Below are 18,601 nucleotides of genomic sequence, written 5' to 3' on the forward strand. Positions count from 1 at the left end.
ATCGTGGCCATTGAGTAGGGTATATATAATTTTTTGCCTGTCTTTAACAATTTAAAAAATTAGAAAGTAATATTTATATAACATGAAAGTAATATAGAAGCATTAAAAAAATCCCATAGTTATCTCTTACCCCCATATCATACTACCCTATCTCTTAAAATCCTATCTCTTCCCCAGAGGTGATCTTTTTTATAATATATCTACAAATATTACCTATGTCTCTTGTACAAATATATAGCAGTTTGTTAACATATTTTAATTTGAATTGCCATGTTAATTAAAGATGTTATAAATATTTTTCCATATTAGTATATTTCTGTTTAATAGATAAACTTTCATACCTTATGCAATAAGTATGTACTGCTTTTATAGGAAGAAAACAAAAATAAAATAAATTTCATTTTAAAAACAAAGATTTCACATTACTTCTTGTGTACACTATATTGAGTAAATACCAAAGAATCATAGAATATATAGAGCTCATCAGGCCTTCGAAATCATCTATTTGATTAGAGCCTATCTGCTCCTACTTTATATACAATCTTAATCAGCCTTTTAAAAAATTTGGCAACCCAAAACTAATTACAAATGTGAGTGGTAGGCACTGAGGCAGACTCAGACATTAATGATAAGAAACAGCTGAAAGTTTGACCTCAGGTAAGAAGAAAAATAACTATGACAATGTAGTCTGTATCATTTAATATATATAGCAACCCAAGCTTTACACAGCTAGTGAATGATGCTAATGATCTTTAAGATATCAAAAAAGTTAAAATTTTATCTTTATTATTTTCTTACTAAGAAAGCAGAACTCCAGCGGCACGTGGGTAGTTCAGCCTGTGAAGCATCTGCCTTTGGCTCAGGTCATGATCCCAGGATCCTGGGATCAAGCCCCATATTGGGCTTTGCATTCAGTGGGAGTCTGTTTCTCCCTCTGTCCTGCCTACTCCTCATGCTTGCTCTCTACCTCTCAAATAAAGAAATAAAATCTTAAAAAAAAAAAAAAGTAGATCTCTCTGTAATATGTTAGAAAATGATCAAAATCAATTAAGAAAGGCTTTGATCATTAAAATAAGAAAAGTATAACCTCACACTTGTCAGAATGGCTAAAATTAACAACACAGGAAATAAGAGTTGTTGGCAAAGATGTGGAGAAAGGAGAAATCTCTTATAGTGCTGGTGGGAATACAAACTGGGTGCAAACACTCTGGAAAACAGTATGGAGATTCCTTGAAAAGTTAAAAATACAACTACCCAGGGCGCCTGGGTGGCTCAGTGGGTTAAGCCGCTGCCTTCGGCTCAGGTCATGATCTCAGGGTCCTGGGATCGAGTCCCGCATCGGGCTCTCTGCTCAGCAGGGAGCCTGCTTCCTCCTCTCTCTCTGCCTTCCTCTCTGCCTACTTGTGATCTCTCTCTGTCGAATAAATAAATAAAATCTTAAAAAAAAAAAAAAAATACAACTACCCTACCATTCAACAATTGCACTACTAGGTATTTTCTCCAGAGGATACAAATATAGTGATTCAAAGGGGCACACACACTGATGTTTATAGCAACATCATCAACAATAGCCAAATTATTGTAAGAGCCCAAAAGTTCATCCACTGATGAATGGATAAAGAATTAAATGGTGGGGATGCCTGGGTGGCTCAGTGGGTTAAGCCACTGCCTTTGGCTCAGGTCATGATCCCAGGGTCCTCGGATCGAGTCCCGCATCGGGCTCCTTGCTCAGCAGGGAGCCTGCCTCTCTCTCCTCCTCTGCCTGCCTCTCTGCCTGCTTGTGTGCTTTCTCTCTCTCTCTTTCTGACAAATGAATAAAATCTTTGGAAAAAAAAAAAGAATTAAATGGTGTATATACATAATGGAATATTACTCAGACATCAAAAAGAATAAAATTTTGCCATATGCAACAATGTGGATAGAGCTAGAGTGTATTATACTAAGCTAAATAAGTCAGAGAAAGACATACCATAGGATTTCACTCATATGTGGATTTGAGAAACAAAACAGTTGAAAATAGGGGAAGAAAAAAATGAGAGGGAGGCAAACCATAAGAGACTCTTAACTATAGAGAACAAACTGAGGCTTGATGGAGGAGTGAAGGATGGGCTAGATGGTTGATGGGTATTAAGGACAGCACTTGTGATGAGCACTGGGTATTAGATGTAAGTGATGAGTCATTAAATTCTACTCCTGAAACCAATATTATTCTATGTGTTAACTAACTAGAATATAAACAAAAACTTGAAACAACAACAACAAAAAATTATACAGGAAGTTAAATCCAGTGCATTAAAGTAAGTAAAGGAAAAAATGATAGACAGGAAGGAAGGAAAAAAATTATAAAACATGGTTCTATATTGGGGCACCTGGTGGCTCAGTTGGTTAAGCATCCAACATTTGATTTTGGCTCAGATCATGATCTCAGTGTTGTGAGTTCAGGCTCTGTCTTGGGCTCCACACTCGGCATGGAGCCTGCTCCTGCTTAAGATTCTGTCTCTCTCCCTCTTCCTCTGCCCTGCCCTATCCCCTCTCAAAAACAAAACAAAACAAAACAAAAAAACCCATGAGTTTCTATAATTTGTTATTATATGTTGTATCAGTATGTTCTGATCTCAACTGGCTTCCCAAAGATGTCTACCTCACAGCTCCTAGGGAACGAAAATACTTGCTTTTCTCAGGAAGATTCACAATATTAATAAGTGTAAGATACTACATCCCTCCCCATTCTACAGCATATAAAATCATTCCATCAAGTATAAAAACTAACACTTTTGGATTTAGAAGAATAATAGATTTCTGGAAACAGAACAAACAGGTCCTTCTCTTCAAAGAGCCGGCCCAAGAACTTTCAGAGGTGCACTTGTAGCTACACACCAGAACTAAGTGTTATCAGTTATTTGTACAGAGTAGCTTTGTAGTCAAAAGGTATAAGGAGGAACGCCTGGATGGCTTATTTGATTTTGGCTCAGGTCATGATATCAGGGTCATAGATCCATGCTGGACATGGAGCCTGCTTAAGATTCCCTCTCTCTCCCTTTCCCTTTGCCCTTCCCCCTCCAAAAAAAGATGTAAGGAATACATTCATAGATGAATGCCTAAGGAAGATGTGGTAGATATGAATGATGGAATATTATGCAGCCATCAAAAGGACGAGTTTGGGCCATTTGCGACAACATGATGAACCTATAAGATTATATGCGAAGGGAAATAAGTTGGACTGAGAAAAAAAGAGAAATCATATGATTTGACTCGTATGTGAAAACTAAAAAAAAAAAAAAAAAAATGAATGAACAAAAAGCATAATCAGATCTGAAAATACAGAGCACAAACTGATGGCTGCCAGAGGGAATGTGTGAAGGGGAGTGGGAAATACAAGATTCTGGGAATAAATTAGCCACAGGAATAAAAGGCACACCATAAGGAATATAGTCAATGATACTGTAATAGCATTGCATGGTGACAGATGGTAGCTACACTTGTGGTGAGCATAGCCTAATGTAGAAACTTGTGAAATCACTATGTTGTACACCTGAAACTAATGTAACATTGTGTGTCAACTATACTCAAATTTTAAAAAATTTAAGATATAAGGAATACATAAAGGAACTGTGGGACAAATTGGATGAATTCAAGAGCTATTACTCTTTTATCTTCTAGCATAAATTTAGCAACTTAGATTATTCCAAAGGAAAAAGGTTGGGTAACAGGTTTCAACTGCCCATCCATAGTTAAGTATGTACTGAACCCGCACCCAACACACAGCCATACAGCCTTACCTCTGGATATAACAACTTCAAGCTTCACAACATGTGAATTAGTTGAATGGAGTCTATCAGCTCTTCTTTGCACATGGGCTCCCTTCTCAGTATTAAATACACGGTACTGACCTCATCCACCCTGAAACCATACTGCAGGAAGCTCTATTTCCTTGCTGTTACCAGCACTTCCTTTTTTAGTCTTATCCCTCCATTCCCTGCTTATTCATTTAATCTAGATTGAATATCTATGCAAACTAAGCCCCCAAAACATCTCCAATTAGCACACACCAGAATTATGTATAAGGGAAATTTGTGTCTGGAAAGAGACTACTGTGTACATCCTTACCATTAACACAGCAAAATTAGTAGTATGGTTGCAGTGACAGTACAAGAAGTTATCAGCGTTCCCACTTTTGTGACACCCACGTGTGTCCCAATCCTTTGTTGAAAGATCCCAATAGACACAAGCATAGGAATGGAGCTGGAATTCTTTTCGGTTATACTGCAAATTGAAAAGACAACTGCAACTGATTTCTTAAAAATGCTGAATCAAGTAAAAAAAAAAATAGGATAATCTAAGATAAAATAAGTGTATGAGAAATCAATTAGGCAGGTACTAAGTACAACATCTTCATTAGAGATTGGGGGGAAGGGAAGGATGTAAAATTCAAATTAGCTGATTTTGCATTTATCTAGCCTGACCAAAAAACATGGATATTTAAATGAATATCTTCAAAGAATTCTTAAAAGAATTTTTCTATTAAATCAATATATTGTATGCCTAAAACAAATATTACACTGTTTGTTAACTAACTGGAATTTAAATAAAAATTTACATAAATATAAAGAGTTTTCCTGTGGATTTCTTTTGCCCAACCAACCCTGCTTTTGTAATCAAAAGTGGCCTGAATTTTGTTGTTGTTGTTGTTAGTGGAAAAACTCACCTTTGGATTAAAGACAATGTCAACGGAAGCTCCCTGACTGTTATTTTCATTCGTCCTGCCTGAGATAATTTTTTGACTAAAATTTGATTTAGCTTTAAAAGTTTTTGATTGGAAGAGCTTGTTGTTTTGATACACTACAAAGCCACATGCCGTTGTGTTACCTGTGAGACCAAAAAAAAAAAAAAAAAAAAAAATCAACAAATGAAACAAATGAACACTAGGGCAACAAAAAACAAAGTCCCATGTCATCATTCAACCGCATGACTGCTTACTGTAAAGTACAGTAAAAACTGTTTGCTAGCCTAATCTTTATTTAATTAACATGTATAACCTGTACCTGGCCATTCTACTCACATTAATTTTTTCCAGAGGTTCAGACTCCTTACCTTCTAAATAGCTACAAAAATTTCTGCCTAATTCATCTCAAGGAAGTATAGAAGGATTTCATGTATAAAATAAACATCTTGCTTTCTTTTCTTTTCTTTTCTTGTTTTTTGAACATCTTGCTTTCTATGCAGTGAAACAGTGAATATGACACCCACGTAGTCCAAGGCTGTGTGGTTCCCCCCCACCACCACCACCCAACTACCGACCAATAAGACATCAGACAAGAAAGAGCTAAAAGTAAATAGTGAATATCGGGTTGGCAGTGCCTAGGACAGTGTTATGAGACCTGTTTCCTATTACAAGGGACAGAAGCCAGTCTATTCAGTCACAGAGCCAGGAGTTCACATAGTGCGTATCAGGGACTGTTTCAAGGGAGATACTGTCCATCATCTCCTGAACCACTGGTCTCTGCTACTTCATGATGATCATGGATTTTTCCCAAGGCTGGGAGACTATTGTGACATATTTCTTCAGGACCCTGGGAAAAAGTGTTCGGCTGTTCTTCAGAGATCCTAGAAAAGCATGGCCACAGCAGAGGGTTTTGCCTGGAGGCAGCCACGGTGGTTGTCAAACAGAAGGACCTAAGGAATGCCCCTAATGCTTTATCTAACTGTTGGCCATATTTAAGACAAAAGCAACTGTAACAATTACAGGTTTGAACTCAATTAATTTTTTAAACTCTGCGTTTACAAGTGATATCAAGAAAACCGAAACAGTGGCAAGATAGGCAGACAATGCCTTGACAATTCCGACCATCCTCCCAGACAGCCACATTCTAGCCTCTACCTGGAAATAAAGACATTGGTTTACGAAGCGTTCTCATGGCACATTGGACTTGCCAAATTATTCCTTCTGGACAATAGATGACAAAGTTAGCCTGAAATTTACAGTAAGGCTTCTTTTCATTATTACTGTGGGTGGAGTTTTTTGTTTGTTTGTTTGTTTTTTGATGTTGTTCTTTAAATAAAAGGACAGGCATGATGTAAAAGTTGAGTCCTGGGTGGCTCAGCTGGTTAAGTACTGGACTCTTGACTTCAGCTCAGGCTGATCTCAGAGTCATGAGACAGAGCCCCATGTCAGGCTCCATGGTCAGCAGAGAGTCTGCTTGAATGTCTCTCTCCCTGTCCCTCTGCCCCTCCTTTGCTCATGCATGTGCACACATACACACATACACGTGTGTGTTCTCTCTCTCAAATAAATAAATAAATCTTTAAAAATTATAAACAAATAAATAAAAGTCAAATCCATAGAACAGTGTGGAGATTCCTCAAGAAATTAAAAATAGAGCTTCCCTATGACCCTGCAATTCCACTCCTGGGTATTTACCCCAAAGAGACGGATGTTGTGAAAAGAAGGGCCATCTGTACCCCAATGTTTATAGCAGCAATGGCCATGGTCACCAAACTGTGGAAAGAACCAAGATGCCCTTCAACAGAAGAATGGATAAGGAAGATGTGGTCCATATACACTATGGAGTATTATGCCTCCATCAGAAAGGATGAATACCCAACTTTTGTAGCAACATGGACGGGACTGGAAGAGATTATGCTGAGTGAAATAAGTCAGTCAGAGAGAGTCAATTATCATATGGTTTCACTTATTTGTGGAGCATAACAAATAGCATGGAGGACAAGGGGAGATGGAGAGGAGAAGGGAGTTGGGGAAAATTGGAAGGGGAGGTGAACCATGAGAGACTATGGACTCTGAAAAACAATCTGAGGGTTTTGAAGGGGTGGGGGGTGGGAGGTTGGGGGAACCAGGTGGTGGGTATTAGGGAGGGCACAGATTGCATGGAGCACTGGGTGTGGTGCAAAAACAATGAATACTGTTACGCTGAAAAAAATAAATTTTTTTAAAAAGTGAAAAAAAAGGTCAAATCCGTAGAAATATAGAGGTTAAAAAATGAAAGTACCTTCTTACCCCTCTCCTCATTCCTACAACATTTTGGTCATTTATTAAAAAACAATCACTTTCATCTAGATATAAAGATTCATCAGAAAAAAATCTATTTACCATTTTAATTTTTGTTAAATCTTCATATTTCTAGATATGCCTTCTTGACATTGATTTATATTCTTTCACTCTCTCTTTCCCTTTTTGTAATCAAATTTGTTAGAATCTTGACTATTTTATTAGTCTTTTCATTGAAATGATGGGGGTTTTTGTTGATCAAGCCTAGCATTCGTTAATTTCTATTTTTATTAAGTTTCTCCATCACATTTATTAATTATTTCTTTCCAGCTTCTTTACATTCACTTTATTTTTATTATTCTTTAGTTGCTCAGTTCATTTTTTAACAATTTCATTTATTTTGTAATAAATTTATTAAAGCACATATATTTTTTAAATAATTTAAATAATCTACTTTAAATAATTTACTTTAAACACTACAAACATGCAAAAGAAAATACAGGAGGCTATCATTATGACTTTAACATAGGGAAGAATTTGAAGAATTCTTTGTCCATATCCCATAGGTGTTGATATGTGATAATCTCATTGCCATTAATTTCCAAGTACTTTGTAATGTACACTTTAGTTTCCTTTCTAACAACATTTATTCTTAATTTCTAACTGGGATAAAACTTGGGGTATTCTTTTGTGATACTTTCTAGTTTTATTGCATTGTGGTCAGGAACTATGTCTTATGTAACTTCTATTTTACAAAATGCATAAGCTTTTGTACATGGTCAATAGCAAATGACCATGTAGTGACTAATGAATAAATGGTCAATTTTTGAAGGCCCTGATGGCTATGTGAAAGAATTTTTATTATCTATTTTTGGCCTAAAAACAAAATTAGACACACACTTAAGTGTATATAAAGGTCAAGTTCATTAATTTTTTTGTCTACTTGCTCTTTAATTTCTGGGATAGTTGCACTAAAATCTTTACTTAGAAGAATGGTTTGTCAGCGTGCCCCTATATTTCCAACAACTTTTGATAATATATGTCAAATGATGTCTTTCTAGGAGAAAAAAGAATTAAAATACAGATAATTTGGAGCTTTAGTTTCTAAAAATCGTATAAAATATGTCCCTTGCAGAGGTGTCTGAATGGCTCAGTGGATTAAGCATCTACCTTTGGCTCAGGTCATTATACCAGTGTCCTGAGATCAAGTTCTACATTAGGCTCCCTGCTCAGTGGGGAGCCTGCCTCTCCCTCGCCCACTTCTCCTGCTTGTGCTCTCTCTCTGTCAAATAAATAAATTTTTTTTAAAGTCCCTTTTAGTCTAATCTGAGTCACTATCTCTTAACAGTGTGTTTTAGCCCATTTGAAAAGATTAATAACTTATAAGGAATAAGAAGTTAGATCCCTATCTTTCACTAAACATATCAACTCTAGGTTCACTGAAGACCTAAATGCATACACAAACACTAAAACCATGCAGAAGAAAATATGGAAGACTATCCTTGTGACTTAAACATAGGGAAGGGTTTCTCTTATAAAGTACCAATTATAGGGGCGCCTGGGTGGCTCAGTGGGTTAAGCCTCTGCCTTCCGCTCAAGTCATGATCTCGGGATACTGGGATTGAGCCCCACATTGGGTTCTCTGCTCAGCAAGAAGCCTGCTTCCCCCTCTCTCTCTGCCTGACTCTCTGTCTACTTGTGGTCTCTCTCTCTCTCTCTCTGTCAAATAAATAAATAAAATCTTTTTTTAAAAAAATTACCAATTATAGAGGAAAATACTGATACAGTGGACTGCCCTATAAATTAAAACTTGGGTGTGACAAAAGATATAAAAAGCCAAGCAAAAGAAAGCTACAGACTGGAGGAAAGATATTTGCAACTTTATAACCAATAAAGAATTAGTATCCAGAATACAAGAACTTCCAATGACCAATAAAAGAAAGACAAATAATTCAATAAGAAATGATCATAGTGTTCAAATAGGCAAGTCGCAGAGTAGAAAATCAGAGTGTCTAATAAATACATGAAAAGGTGTACAAATAAAGGAAGAAAAAAATCTAACATATCATTGAATTTCCAAGCTGCCAAAGGAATATAACAATATTTGTAACATATTTATCAGATAGACAAAGTAACAAACAAACAAGAAACAATACTTGTAACATGTTTATCAGATAGACAAAAGTTAATAAGCTTATAACGTATGAATAAATCTCCCAAAAGTGATGTGTAGTTTTAAAAAAAAACAAGTTCCATACACCATGATACCACTTTGGTAAATATTTAAAATCCACAAAATAGAATATTTTATGTATGGATATAAAAATATGTAGCAAAAGTCTAAAGGCAATCATAAAAATGAGACATACCAACTTAAGAAAGATATAAGTTCTGGGAGGGAGGGATGAGAAAAAATTAGGACATGGACCTGTAATATCCTCTTTATTTTTTAAGGGGTCTGAAGCAAACAGCAAAATTTGACATCTGTTTACCTTGCTCTACCTGTGGGTACACAGGTACTACATACATCTATACTTTTCTATATGCATGAAATAGTAAAAAAAAACAAACAAACAAACTTAGATTTGGTCTCTACCTTCACAAAGCATGTAGCCAAAGCAAATGGGAGCAAAATTTCACAGCATGCCAGATCCATGAATAATACCCCTTATTCTTTATCAGAGCTATTATGAATTCTAAAATATGCACTTTCTAATTGGAGTGCTTTTTAAGTTTTATTCTTTTAGAGGAGGAGGGGCAAAGGGAGAGAGAGAATCTCAAGCAGACTCCTTACTAAGCACAGAGCCAGACTCAGGACTTGATTTCACAACACTGAGATTGTGACCTGAGCTGAAATCAAGAGTCGGATGCTTAACCAACTGGCCACCCAGCACCATACATTGGATTTTTTTTGTATTTGGGAGAGAATAAAAGTAAATGTGTGCACTTGCTTTCTTTATTATTATTGTCAGAATAATCATTATTTTAGACTTCGAAAATTACAAACATTTCAAGTTAGACACAAAATTTTCTAAAGGGCTATATGAAAGATACAGGGAGCTCACAGTGAGCACCATATTAGTGGAGATAACTAATATCTGTTGCTACAAGATGATGACTGTGCCAATTATATAAAGTATCCCAAGGCAGGTCCACAGGATGAATCTGAGCCTGCAAGTGCCATGTCAAGAGAAAATATGAGCAAAGTTTATGACTGAAATTTTTAAATGTATTTTTAAGTGTAAAACTGGCTTGTATTAGCTAGATTTTTCTTAGAAAACAGACTTGTGCCCATGACCAGAGCATTTCAATTCTGCTCCAAAGGTTTTTGGAAGGGGAGGGGGGAAGAAGAAGAAATTCATCCCTATCGTCTAGAATAGTAGAGTTGAGATTACCATAATTTTAAGATTTTATTTATTTCAGAGAGAGAGCGTGCAGTGGGCATGAGTGAGGGGAGGGGCAGAGGAAGAAGCAGGCTCCCTGCTGAGTGGGGAGATGCACATGGGGAGCTCAATCCCAGCTGAGGTCATGACATGAGCTGGAAGTTAGATGCTTACCGACTCAGCCACCCAGGTGCCCCTAATTTGAGTGTACTTTTTAATGTAACAAAGTCTGAGACCTACTTGATGAGGTATTGAGCAGGATTTGAAGTTCAGTCTCCCCATTTGGATTAAGGGCTTCCACATCTCTCTCCACAACTGTGGAACCAGGAATGAGAGAATCACTAGATCCTGTCCGAGGAAAAAAGTAGAGTTTTAAAAGTCTACATTTTTTTAGAGCATTATTCATGGTTGATAGCAGAATGTTGTCTGCTACGATAAGTACATGAGACAAACAACTCACCTTTCTTCACAGAGAAGCGAACACTTGTGGAATGCCCAGTGCTTTCTGAAGACAAATCTACAGACTGTACTGCCACATTGGGCTCCACCACTGCCCTGTTACCCAAAGACGTGGAATAAATTTCCATTTGCTCAACAAGCCTGTATAGGATAAAATATAACAACATAACGTTCTAGAGATTTGTCATAAAAAGGTTTGTGTTCTCTCCCTCATTCCAGTAGAAAGGCATAACCACAGAACTCACATGATCACAACATTGATACGATCCACTTAAAATAATTTATGTTCTTCACCAGAGTCTTATTTTGTTGTATATACGTTTTTTTCTAAAGTTCTGATGGACTGAAGGATACTGCATATATAGATGCCAGAAAGCTGGAACTCAAGAATGACAAGTTTCCCCACAGAAATAGTATCTATTGTGCTTCTCTTTCACACAAAGGATGATGTTGCTATCGGTCATTGGCCAGACATGTGCTTCTTGTTTCTCCTTACGCCCCTTATTCAACTCCCTCCTCTCACCCAAACCCCTTGGTATCTAAACCATTTCCTATCAGTTGTTGGTTCAAGAGGCAACAATTTATTTGGAACCATGCAAGAATAGAGCTCTGAGCTCACTACCTCGGTTATTATCTCTACATTGCAAGTTTCCACAATGTTCTTTTCTACTTTGGATAACTTTGAAGACAGATTAGTTGGAAGGTGGGATGGAGCGGGAGAGCCTGTCAGGTTGGTGTTCTACAAAGAAAAGTCATAAGACCTTTCCTTTTCCTTGTTTCCTACAAAAATTATTTGCATTATTTCTGTACCTGATCAAACAAAATCTCTATAGCTAAGATAACTGATTCAATCAAGTTTTCCCAGAAGTAAGGAGATTTCATTAAAATGTAGTTGCTCCATATTCTAAGTCTTTATTTTGGCCACTAAAGTATTTTTCACTTTTCCCAACTGACATAATAAACAAATTTTAAAATAATTGAAGGTTGCTTTTATAAAGAGAATATGATAATCATTTATATAGAAACCATTTGAGTTCACTTGTCTTTTGAATGTTTTCCTTTCATAACACCATTTTCTGAATTTTTAGCAATTCACAGTATATATTTCCCACTTAATAAATAACAATCATATTCCAGAGCTGCTTTCAACAGAAAGAATACCTAACAGAACATAAGAACATATTTCTAAGAACATATTTCATACATTTTGTTTTGTTTTCAGCATAACAGTATTCATTGTTTTTGTACCACACCTAGTGCTCCATGCAATCTAATACCCACCACCTGGTTCCCCCAACCTCCCACGCCCCCACCACTTCAAACCCCTCAGATTGTTTTTCAGAGTCCATAGTCTCTCATGGTTCCCCTTCCAATTTCCCTCAACTCCCTTCTCCTAACTCCCCATGTCCTCCATGCTATTTGTTATGCTCCACAAATAAGTGAAACCATATGATAATTGACTCTCTCTGCTTGACTTATTTCACCCAGCATAATCTCTTCCAATCCTGTCCATGTTGCTACAAAAGTTGGGTATTCATCCTTTCTGATGGAGGCATAATACTCCATAGTGTATATGGACCACATCTTCCTTATCCATTCATCCGTTGAAGGGCATTTTGGTTCTTTCCACAATTTGGTGACTGTGGCCATTGCTGCTATAAACATTGGGGTACAGATGGCCCTTCTTTTCACTACATCTGTCTCTTTGGGGTAAATACCCAGTAGTGCAACTGCAGGGTCATCGGGAAGTTCTATTTTTAATTTCCTTCTTTTTTTTTTAAGATTTTATTTATTTATTTGACAGAGAGAGATCACAAGCAGACAGAGAGGCAGGCAGAGAGAGAGGAGGAAGCAGGCTCTCCCTGCTGAGCAGAGAGCCTGATGCGGGCCTCCATCCCAGGACCCTGAGATCAAGACCTGAGCCGAAGGCAGCAGCTTAACCCACTGAGCCACCCAGGCGCCCCTATTTTTAATTTCTTGAGGAATCTCCACACTGTTCTCCAAAGAGGCTGCACCAACTTGCATTCCCACCAAAAGTGTAAAAGGGTTCCCCTTTCTCCACATCCCCTCCAACACATGTTGTTTCCTGTCTTGCTAATTTTGGCCATTCTAACTGGTGTAAGGTGATATCTCAATGTGGTTTTAATTTGAATATCCCTGATGGCTAGTGATGATGAACATTTTTTCATATGTCTGATAGCCACTTGTATATCTTCATTGGAGAAGTGTCTGTTCAAATCTCCTGCCCATTTTTTGATATGATTATCTGTTTTGTGTGTGCTGAGTTTGAGGAGTTCTTTATAGATCCTGGATATCAACCTTTTGTCTGTACTGTCATTTGCAAATATCTTCTCCCATTCTGTGGGTTGCCTCTTTGTTTTCTTGACTATTTCCTTTGCTGTGCAGAAGCTTTTGATTTTGATGGCTTTTGTATTTCATATGTTTGTCAACCAAACAATATCTGCTGAGCACCAACTCAGAGGTCATACTCTATGAAACACTGGAGATACCAAGAGGCACTCCCTCAGGCATTGGAAGGCTAAAGGGAAGGGCATACTAGATATTTGGGAGTGACTGCAGGGTTCACAACCACTTTTATAGGGCTGCTCTAGCCACAGCCACTTTCAAGGCCATTTTTTCCTTCCATATGATTCTTCCCTGCCCTTGCCATAACTGATTCAATTAGAGATGAGTGCCTGCTTCAGAGTACCCAATGCAGAGGTTGGCCATTGACGAGCAAAAATTCTTGGAAGAAGCAATCAGATTCTTTTCATTCAGGAATTTTCAAGTTAGTGCCATAGTTATATCAGGAAAGTCATGGTGTAGAGGGGACCAGAGAGGTCATTCTGTCATTTTAAGAACAAACATAAGTTTAAAATAAGATGCTTAATTTTTCCTGTTGAGAATAAAAGATGGGATGCCTGTGTGACTCAGTAGGTTAAATGTCTGCCTTCTGCTCAGGTCATGATCCCAGGGTTCTGGGTTTGGGTCCTTCATTGGGCTCTCTTCTCAGTGTGGGGAGGCTCTCTCAGTGGGGAGAGGGGCTCTCTGCTTCTCCCTCTCCCTCGGCCTGCTGCTCCCCTTGCTTGTGTGCTCTCTCTCTTTCTCTCTCTCTGTCAAATAAATAATATTTTTTAAAAGAAAAAAATATGTAAGTAAATTCTTTCAAATTTTTTCACCTTCTAACTTCCTATGTAATTTACTTATTATGTTTATTATCTCTTATCCTTTCTCTGGAGTGTAAATACAATGAAGACAAGGATTTTCGTATGTCTTTAATCAACAGAATGTATTCCCAGCACATAAAGTAGTGCCTGGCACATTAAGGGCTCAGTAAATACTTCATTGAATAAACTTGCTTTCCTGCCTTAAAAAAATTTTTCCACTTTATGACATAGGAATGTCTCTCATGGAAGCCATCCCTTTAAAATGTGAACATCAAGGGAGTTATTTTCTCTATTTCCCAGTTCCTGTGGGGCTAGGAGCCTGATTTTAGTGGGTGGGTACCCTGCTCCAAGTTGCAAGGCTACCTCTTGTCATAAAGATATGAGAAGTTTGATCTTCCTCTGGATAAAGTTAGTTAGCTAACACAGATGGTCACCCCAAGTACTGGGTTAATTTAAGATGAACTATGTGTGACAGTGTTGTCAAGTTCTCTTAACTGAGGACTAGTTATTGATTACCTGAAAACACGTAAGTAATAGATTATATCTGCTTGGCTATATAAAGAGGTGAGATTTCTCTCTGCAATCTCTTATTGTTTGCCTGTGATACATATCACATTCTGGTTTAGTGCTTATGCAATAAAAAGTGTTTTCTTTCTCTACTATCTTTGTGGAGAGCATATCTGGGCTGAGAAAAGATTTTGTTTTTAATTATATCTCCCTAATGTCATAAACAGGGTTAATTTATGAGAGAACAAAATAGAAGTAAAGATGAAACATACATGTTTATTGAGTCATATTAATTATAAAGACCAACTGCTAACCTTCTCTTTTCAAGACTAACTATATGAAAGTCAGGTATCCTACTAGTGATTTACATATAACATATATAAGATATAACTCAGTTGAGCCTCACAAGAATCCTACTGAAGTAAGTCTCAAAGTTACTCCTATATTATTATACTGAAGAATCTGAGGCTCTTCCAAGAGAAATGAATTTAGCCAAAATCATGTACCTACTAAATAACAATGCTAAGATTTGACCCCAAGACTGTCTGACTCCAAAGGCTGTGGCCACAACCACAATATTATCCTGGATGGAAGGCCCACAAACTCCTCTCCAGGGATCTTCAAAGCTGCCTTGGATGTCCTGCCATCTCCCTACTCCAGAATCCATAAAAGCCTGTTATGGTACTGTTTTTAGGTTCCCATGAGATTCCATAAGACTCTTTGCAATCGATCTCTTGTCAAGATAATTTAACCAGGCACCTTTTAACCAAAGGTGGCTGGCTGGAACAAAAATACAAATAGAAATATGAAACACAAATATACAAGATGGTCAGTATTAGGGAGCGCAGTTTTGCATTCCCAAGGATAGGTAAAGACAGACAATTATGAGCCCCGAGTTTGACAGCAAAGTTACAGGGTGATAGCTCAGTCTTCACTACAAGTAGTCAAAATGGTGAAAGGAAGTCTTGGATTCACTGACGGTAGTAGAATGCCCTTAACAGCAGAGACCTTGCCCAGGGCTCCTCCCAGCTCAGACCAAGAGAATGGATGAATGGATGCCCAAGAATTTCACTATGACTTAAGCCAGCTGGAGCTGGGCAGGTTTTTTCCTCCCTATCACCAACCTGTCTTACTCTCACACTGTCCACTTCTTTTTTTTTTTTTTAATTAATTTTTTAATTTTTAATTTTTTATAAACATATATTTTTATCCCCAGGGGTACAGGTCTGTGAATCACCAGGTTTACACACTTCACAGCACTCACCAAAGCACATACCCTGCCCAATGTCCATAATCCCACCCCCTTCTCCAAAACCCCCTCCCCCCAGCAACCCTCAGTTTGTTTTGTGAGATTAAGAGTCACTTATGGTTTGTCTCCCTCCCAATCCCATCTTGTTTCATTGATTCTTCTCCTACCCACTTAAGCCCCCATGTTGCATCACCACTTCCTCATATCAGGGAGATCATATGATAGTTGTCTTTCTCTGCTTGACTTATTTCGCTAAGCATGATATGCTCTAGTTCCATCCACGTCATCGCAAATGACAAGATTTCATTTCTTTTGATGGCTGCATAGTATTCCATTGTGTATATATACCACATCTTCTTGATCCATTCATCTGTTGATGGACATCTAGGTTCTTTCCATAGTTTGGCTATTGTGGACATTGCTGCTATAAACATTCGGGTGCACGTGCCCCTTTGGATCACTACGTTTGTATCTTTAGGGTAAATACCCAATAGTGCAATTGCTGGGTCATAGGGCAGTTCTATTTTCAACATTTTGGGGAACCTCCATGCTGTTTTCCAGAGTGGCTGCACCAGCTTGCATTCCCACCAACAGTGTAGGAGGGTTCCCCTTTCTCCGCATCCTCGCCAGCATCTGTGATTTCCTGACTTGTTGATTTTAGCCATTCTGACTGGTGTGAGGTAATATCTCATTGTGGTTTTGATTTGTATTTCCCTGATGCCAAGTGATATGGAGCACTTTTTCATGTGTCTGTTGGCCATCTGGATGTCTTCTTTGCAGAAATGTCTGTTCATGTCCTCTGCCCATTTCTTGATTGGATTATTTGTTCTTTGGGTGTTGAGTTTGCTAAGCTCTTTATAGATTCTGGACACTAGTCCTTTATCTGATATGTCGTTTGCAAATGTCTTCTCCCATTCTGTCAGTTGTCTTTTGATTTTGTTAACTGTTTCCTTTGCTGTGCAAAAGCTTTTGATCTTGATGAAATCCCAATAGTTCATTTTTGCCCTTGCTTCCCTTGCCTTTGGCGTTGTTCCTAGGAAGATGTTGCTGCAGCAGAGGTCAAAGAGGTTGATGCCTGTGTTCTCCTCAAGGATTTTGATGGATTCCTTTCTCACATTGAGGTCCTTCATCCATTTTGAGTCTATTTTTGTGTGTGGTGTAAGGAAATGGCCCAATTTCATTTTTCTGCATGTGGCTGTCCAATTTTCCCAGCACCATTTATTGAAGAGGCTGTCTTTTTTCCATTGGACATTCTTTCCTGCTTTGTCAAAGATTAGTTGACCATAGAGTTGAGGGTCTATTTCTGGGCTCTCTATTCTGTTCCATTGATCTATGTGTCTGTTTTTGTGCCAGTACCATGCTGTCTTGATGATAACAGTTTTGTAATAGAGCTTGAAGTCCGGAATTGTGATGCCACCAATGTTGGCTTTCTTTTTCAATATCCCTTTGGCTATTCGAGGTCTTTTCTGGTTCCATATAAATTTTAGCATTATTTGTTCCATTTCTTTGAAAAAGATGGATGGTACTTTGGTAGGGATTGCATTAAATGTGTAGATTGCTTAAGGTAGCATAGACATTTTCACAATATTTATTCTTCCAATCCAGGAGCATGGAACATTTTCCATTTCTTTGTGTCTTCCTCAATTTCTTTCCTGAGTACTTTATAGTTTTCTGAGTATAGATTCTGTGGCTCTTTGGTTAGGTTTATTCCTAGGTATCTTATGGTTTTGGATGCAATTGTAAATGGGATTGACTCTTTAATTTCTCTTTCTTCTGTCTTGCTGTTGGTGTAGAGAAATGCAACTGATTTCTGTGCATTGATTTTATATCCTGACACTTTACTGAATTCCTGTATAAGTTCTAGCAGTTTGGGAGTGGAGTCTTTTGGGTTTTCCACATATAGTATCATATCATCTGCGAAGAGTGATAATTTGACTTCTTCTTTGCCGATTTGGACGCCTTTAATTTCCTTTTGTTGTCTGATTGCTGAGGCTAGGACCTCTAGTACTATGTTGAATAATAGTGGTGATAATGGACATCCCTGCCATGTTCCTGACCTTAGCGGAAAAGCTTTCAGTTTTTCTCCATTGAGAATGATATTTGCGGTGGGTTTTTCATAGATGGCTTTGATGATATTGAGGTATGTGCCCTCTATCCCTACACTTTGAAGAGTTTTGATCAGGAAGGGATGCTGTACTTTGTCAAATGCTTTTTCAGCATCTATTGAGAGTATCATATGGTTCTTGTTCTTTCTTTTATTGATGTGTTGTATCACATTGACTGATTTGCGGATGTTGAACCAACCTTGTAGCCCTGGAATAAATCCCATCACACTGTCCACTTCTCACCATGAGTGGAGAAGGGGCGTCTAATAGCTTAAGGATGGAAACAGGAAATTGTGAAGGAAAGAAGGGAGAAGCCAAAGCCAAAGTGAGATAGACAACAAAGGCCCAGGTTCTGTCAGGAGACTGCCTGCAGGTAGGCCCAGGTTCAGGAGACAGAGTTGGGGAAGGAAGATTTCCCCAGGGCAGCAATTAATTTTCTTCTCCAGGGAGACCAGAATGATAGCATGACCTCTGTGGGCAGCTAGCATGACCTCTGAGGACAGTTCCAGAGGTGTACTAAGGGCTTGGTGACCTGATCTGAGGGCTCGAGTCTGAGGGGACAGCCTTATCTAAGTGAATGAGGCTCCAAGTCCAGGAGGGCTTGCTTAAGATCACCCGGGAGAGTCAACTGACAGGCCAGGATTAGAGAAGTAAGCAGACTAGAAATCCAGAGTGGGAGGAATTACTATGAGTGCAGTTGTAACATTTCATATTTCAGTGTGTCCCAA

The 18,601-nt window shown here is 38.1% G+C and overlaps 1 protein-coding gene across 1 annotated transcript in view; it reads right to left on the reverse strand.

The window, feature by feature from the left end:
• The window catches only part of ADGRG7 (adhesion G protein-coupled receptor G7), a 71,166-nt gene that overhangs the window by 23,801 nt on the left and 28,764 nt on the right, over window positions 1-18,601 (reverse strand). Inside the window, exons 7-10 of the mRNA XM_059388368.1 lie at window positions 10,847-10,986; window positions 10,627-10,734; window positions 4,706-4,866; window positions 4,108-4,263 (exon numbers count right to left, since the gene is read on the reverse strand). Coding sequence (XP_059244351.1) covers window positions 4,108-4,263; window positions 4,706-4,866; window positions 10,627-10,734; window positions 10,847-10,986 — 565 coding nt within the window. The remainder of the gene's footprint in view (window positions 1-4,107; window positions 4,264-4,705; window positions 4,867-10,626; window positions 10,735-10,846; window positions 10,987-18,601) is intronic.

This window comes from Mustela nigripes, chromosome 2, assembly GCF_022355385.1.
Source record: "Mustela nigripes isolate SB6536 chromosome 2, MUSNIG.SB6536, whole genome shotgun sequence".
Classification (NCBI taxonomy): domain Eukaryota; kingdom Metazoa; phylum Chordata; class Mammalia; order Carnivora; family Mustelidae; genus Mustela; species Mustela nigripes.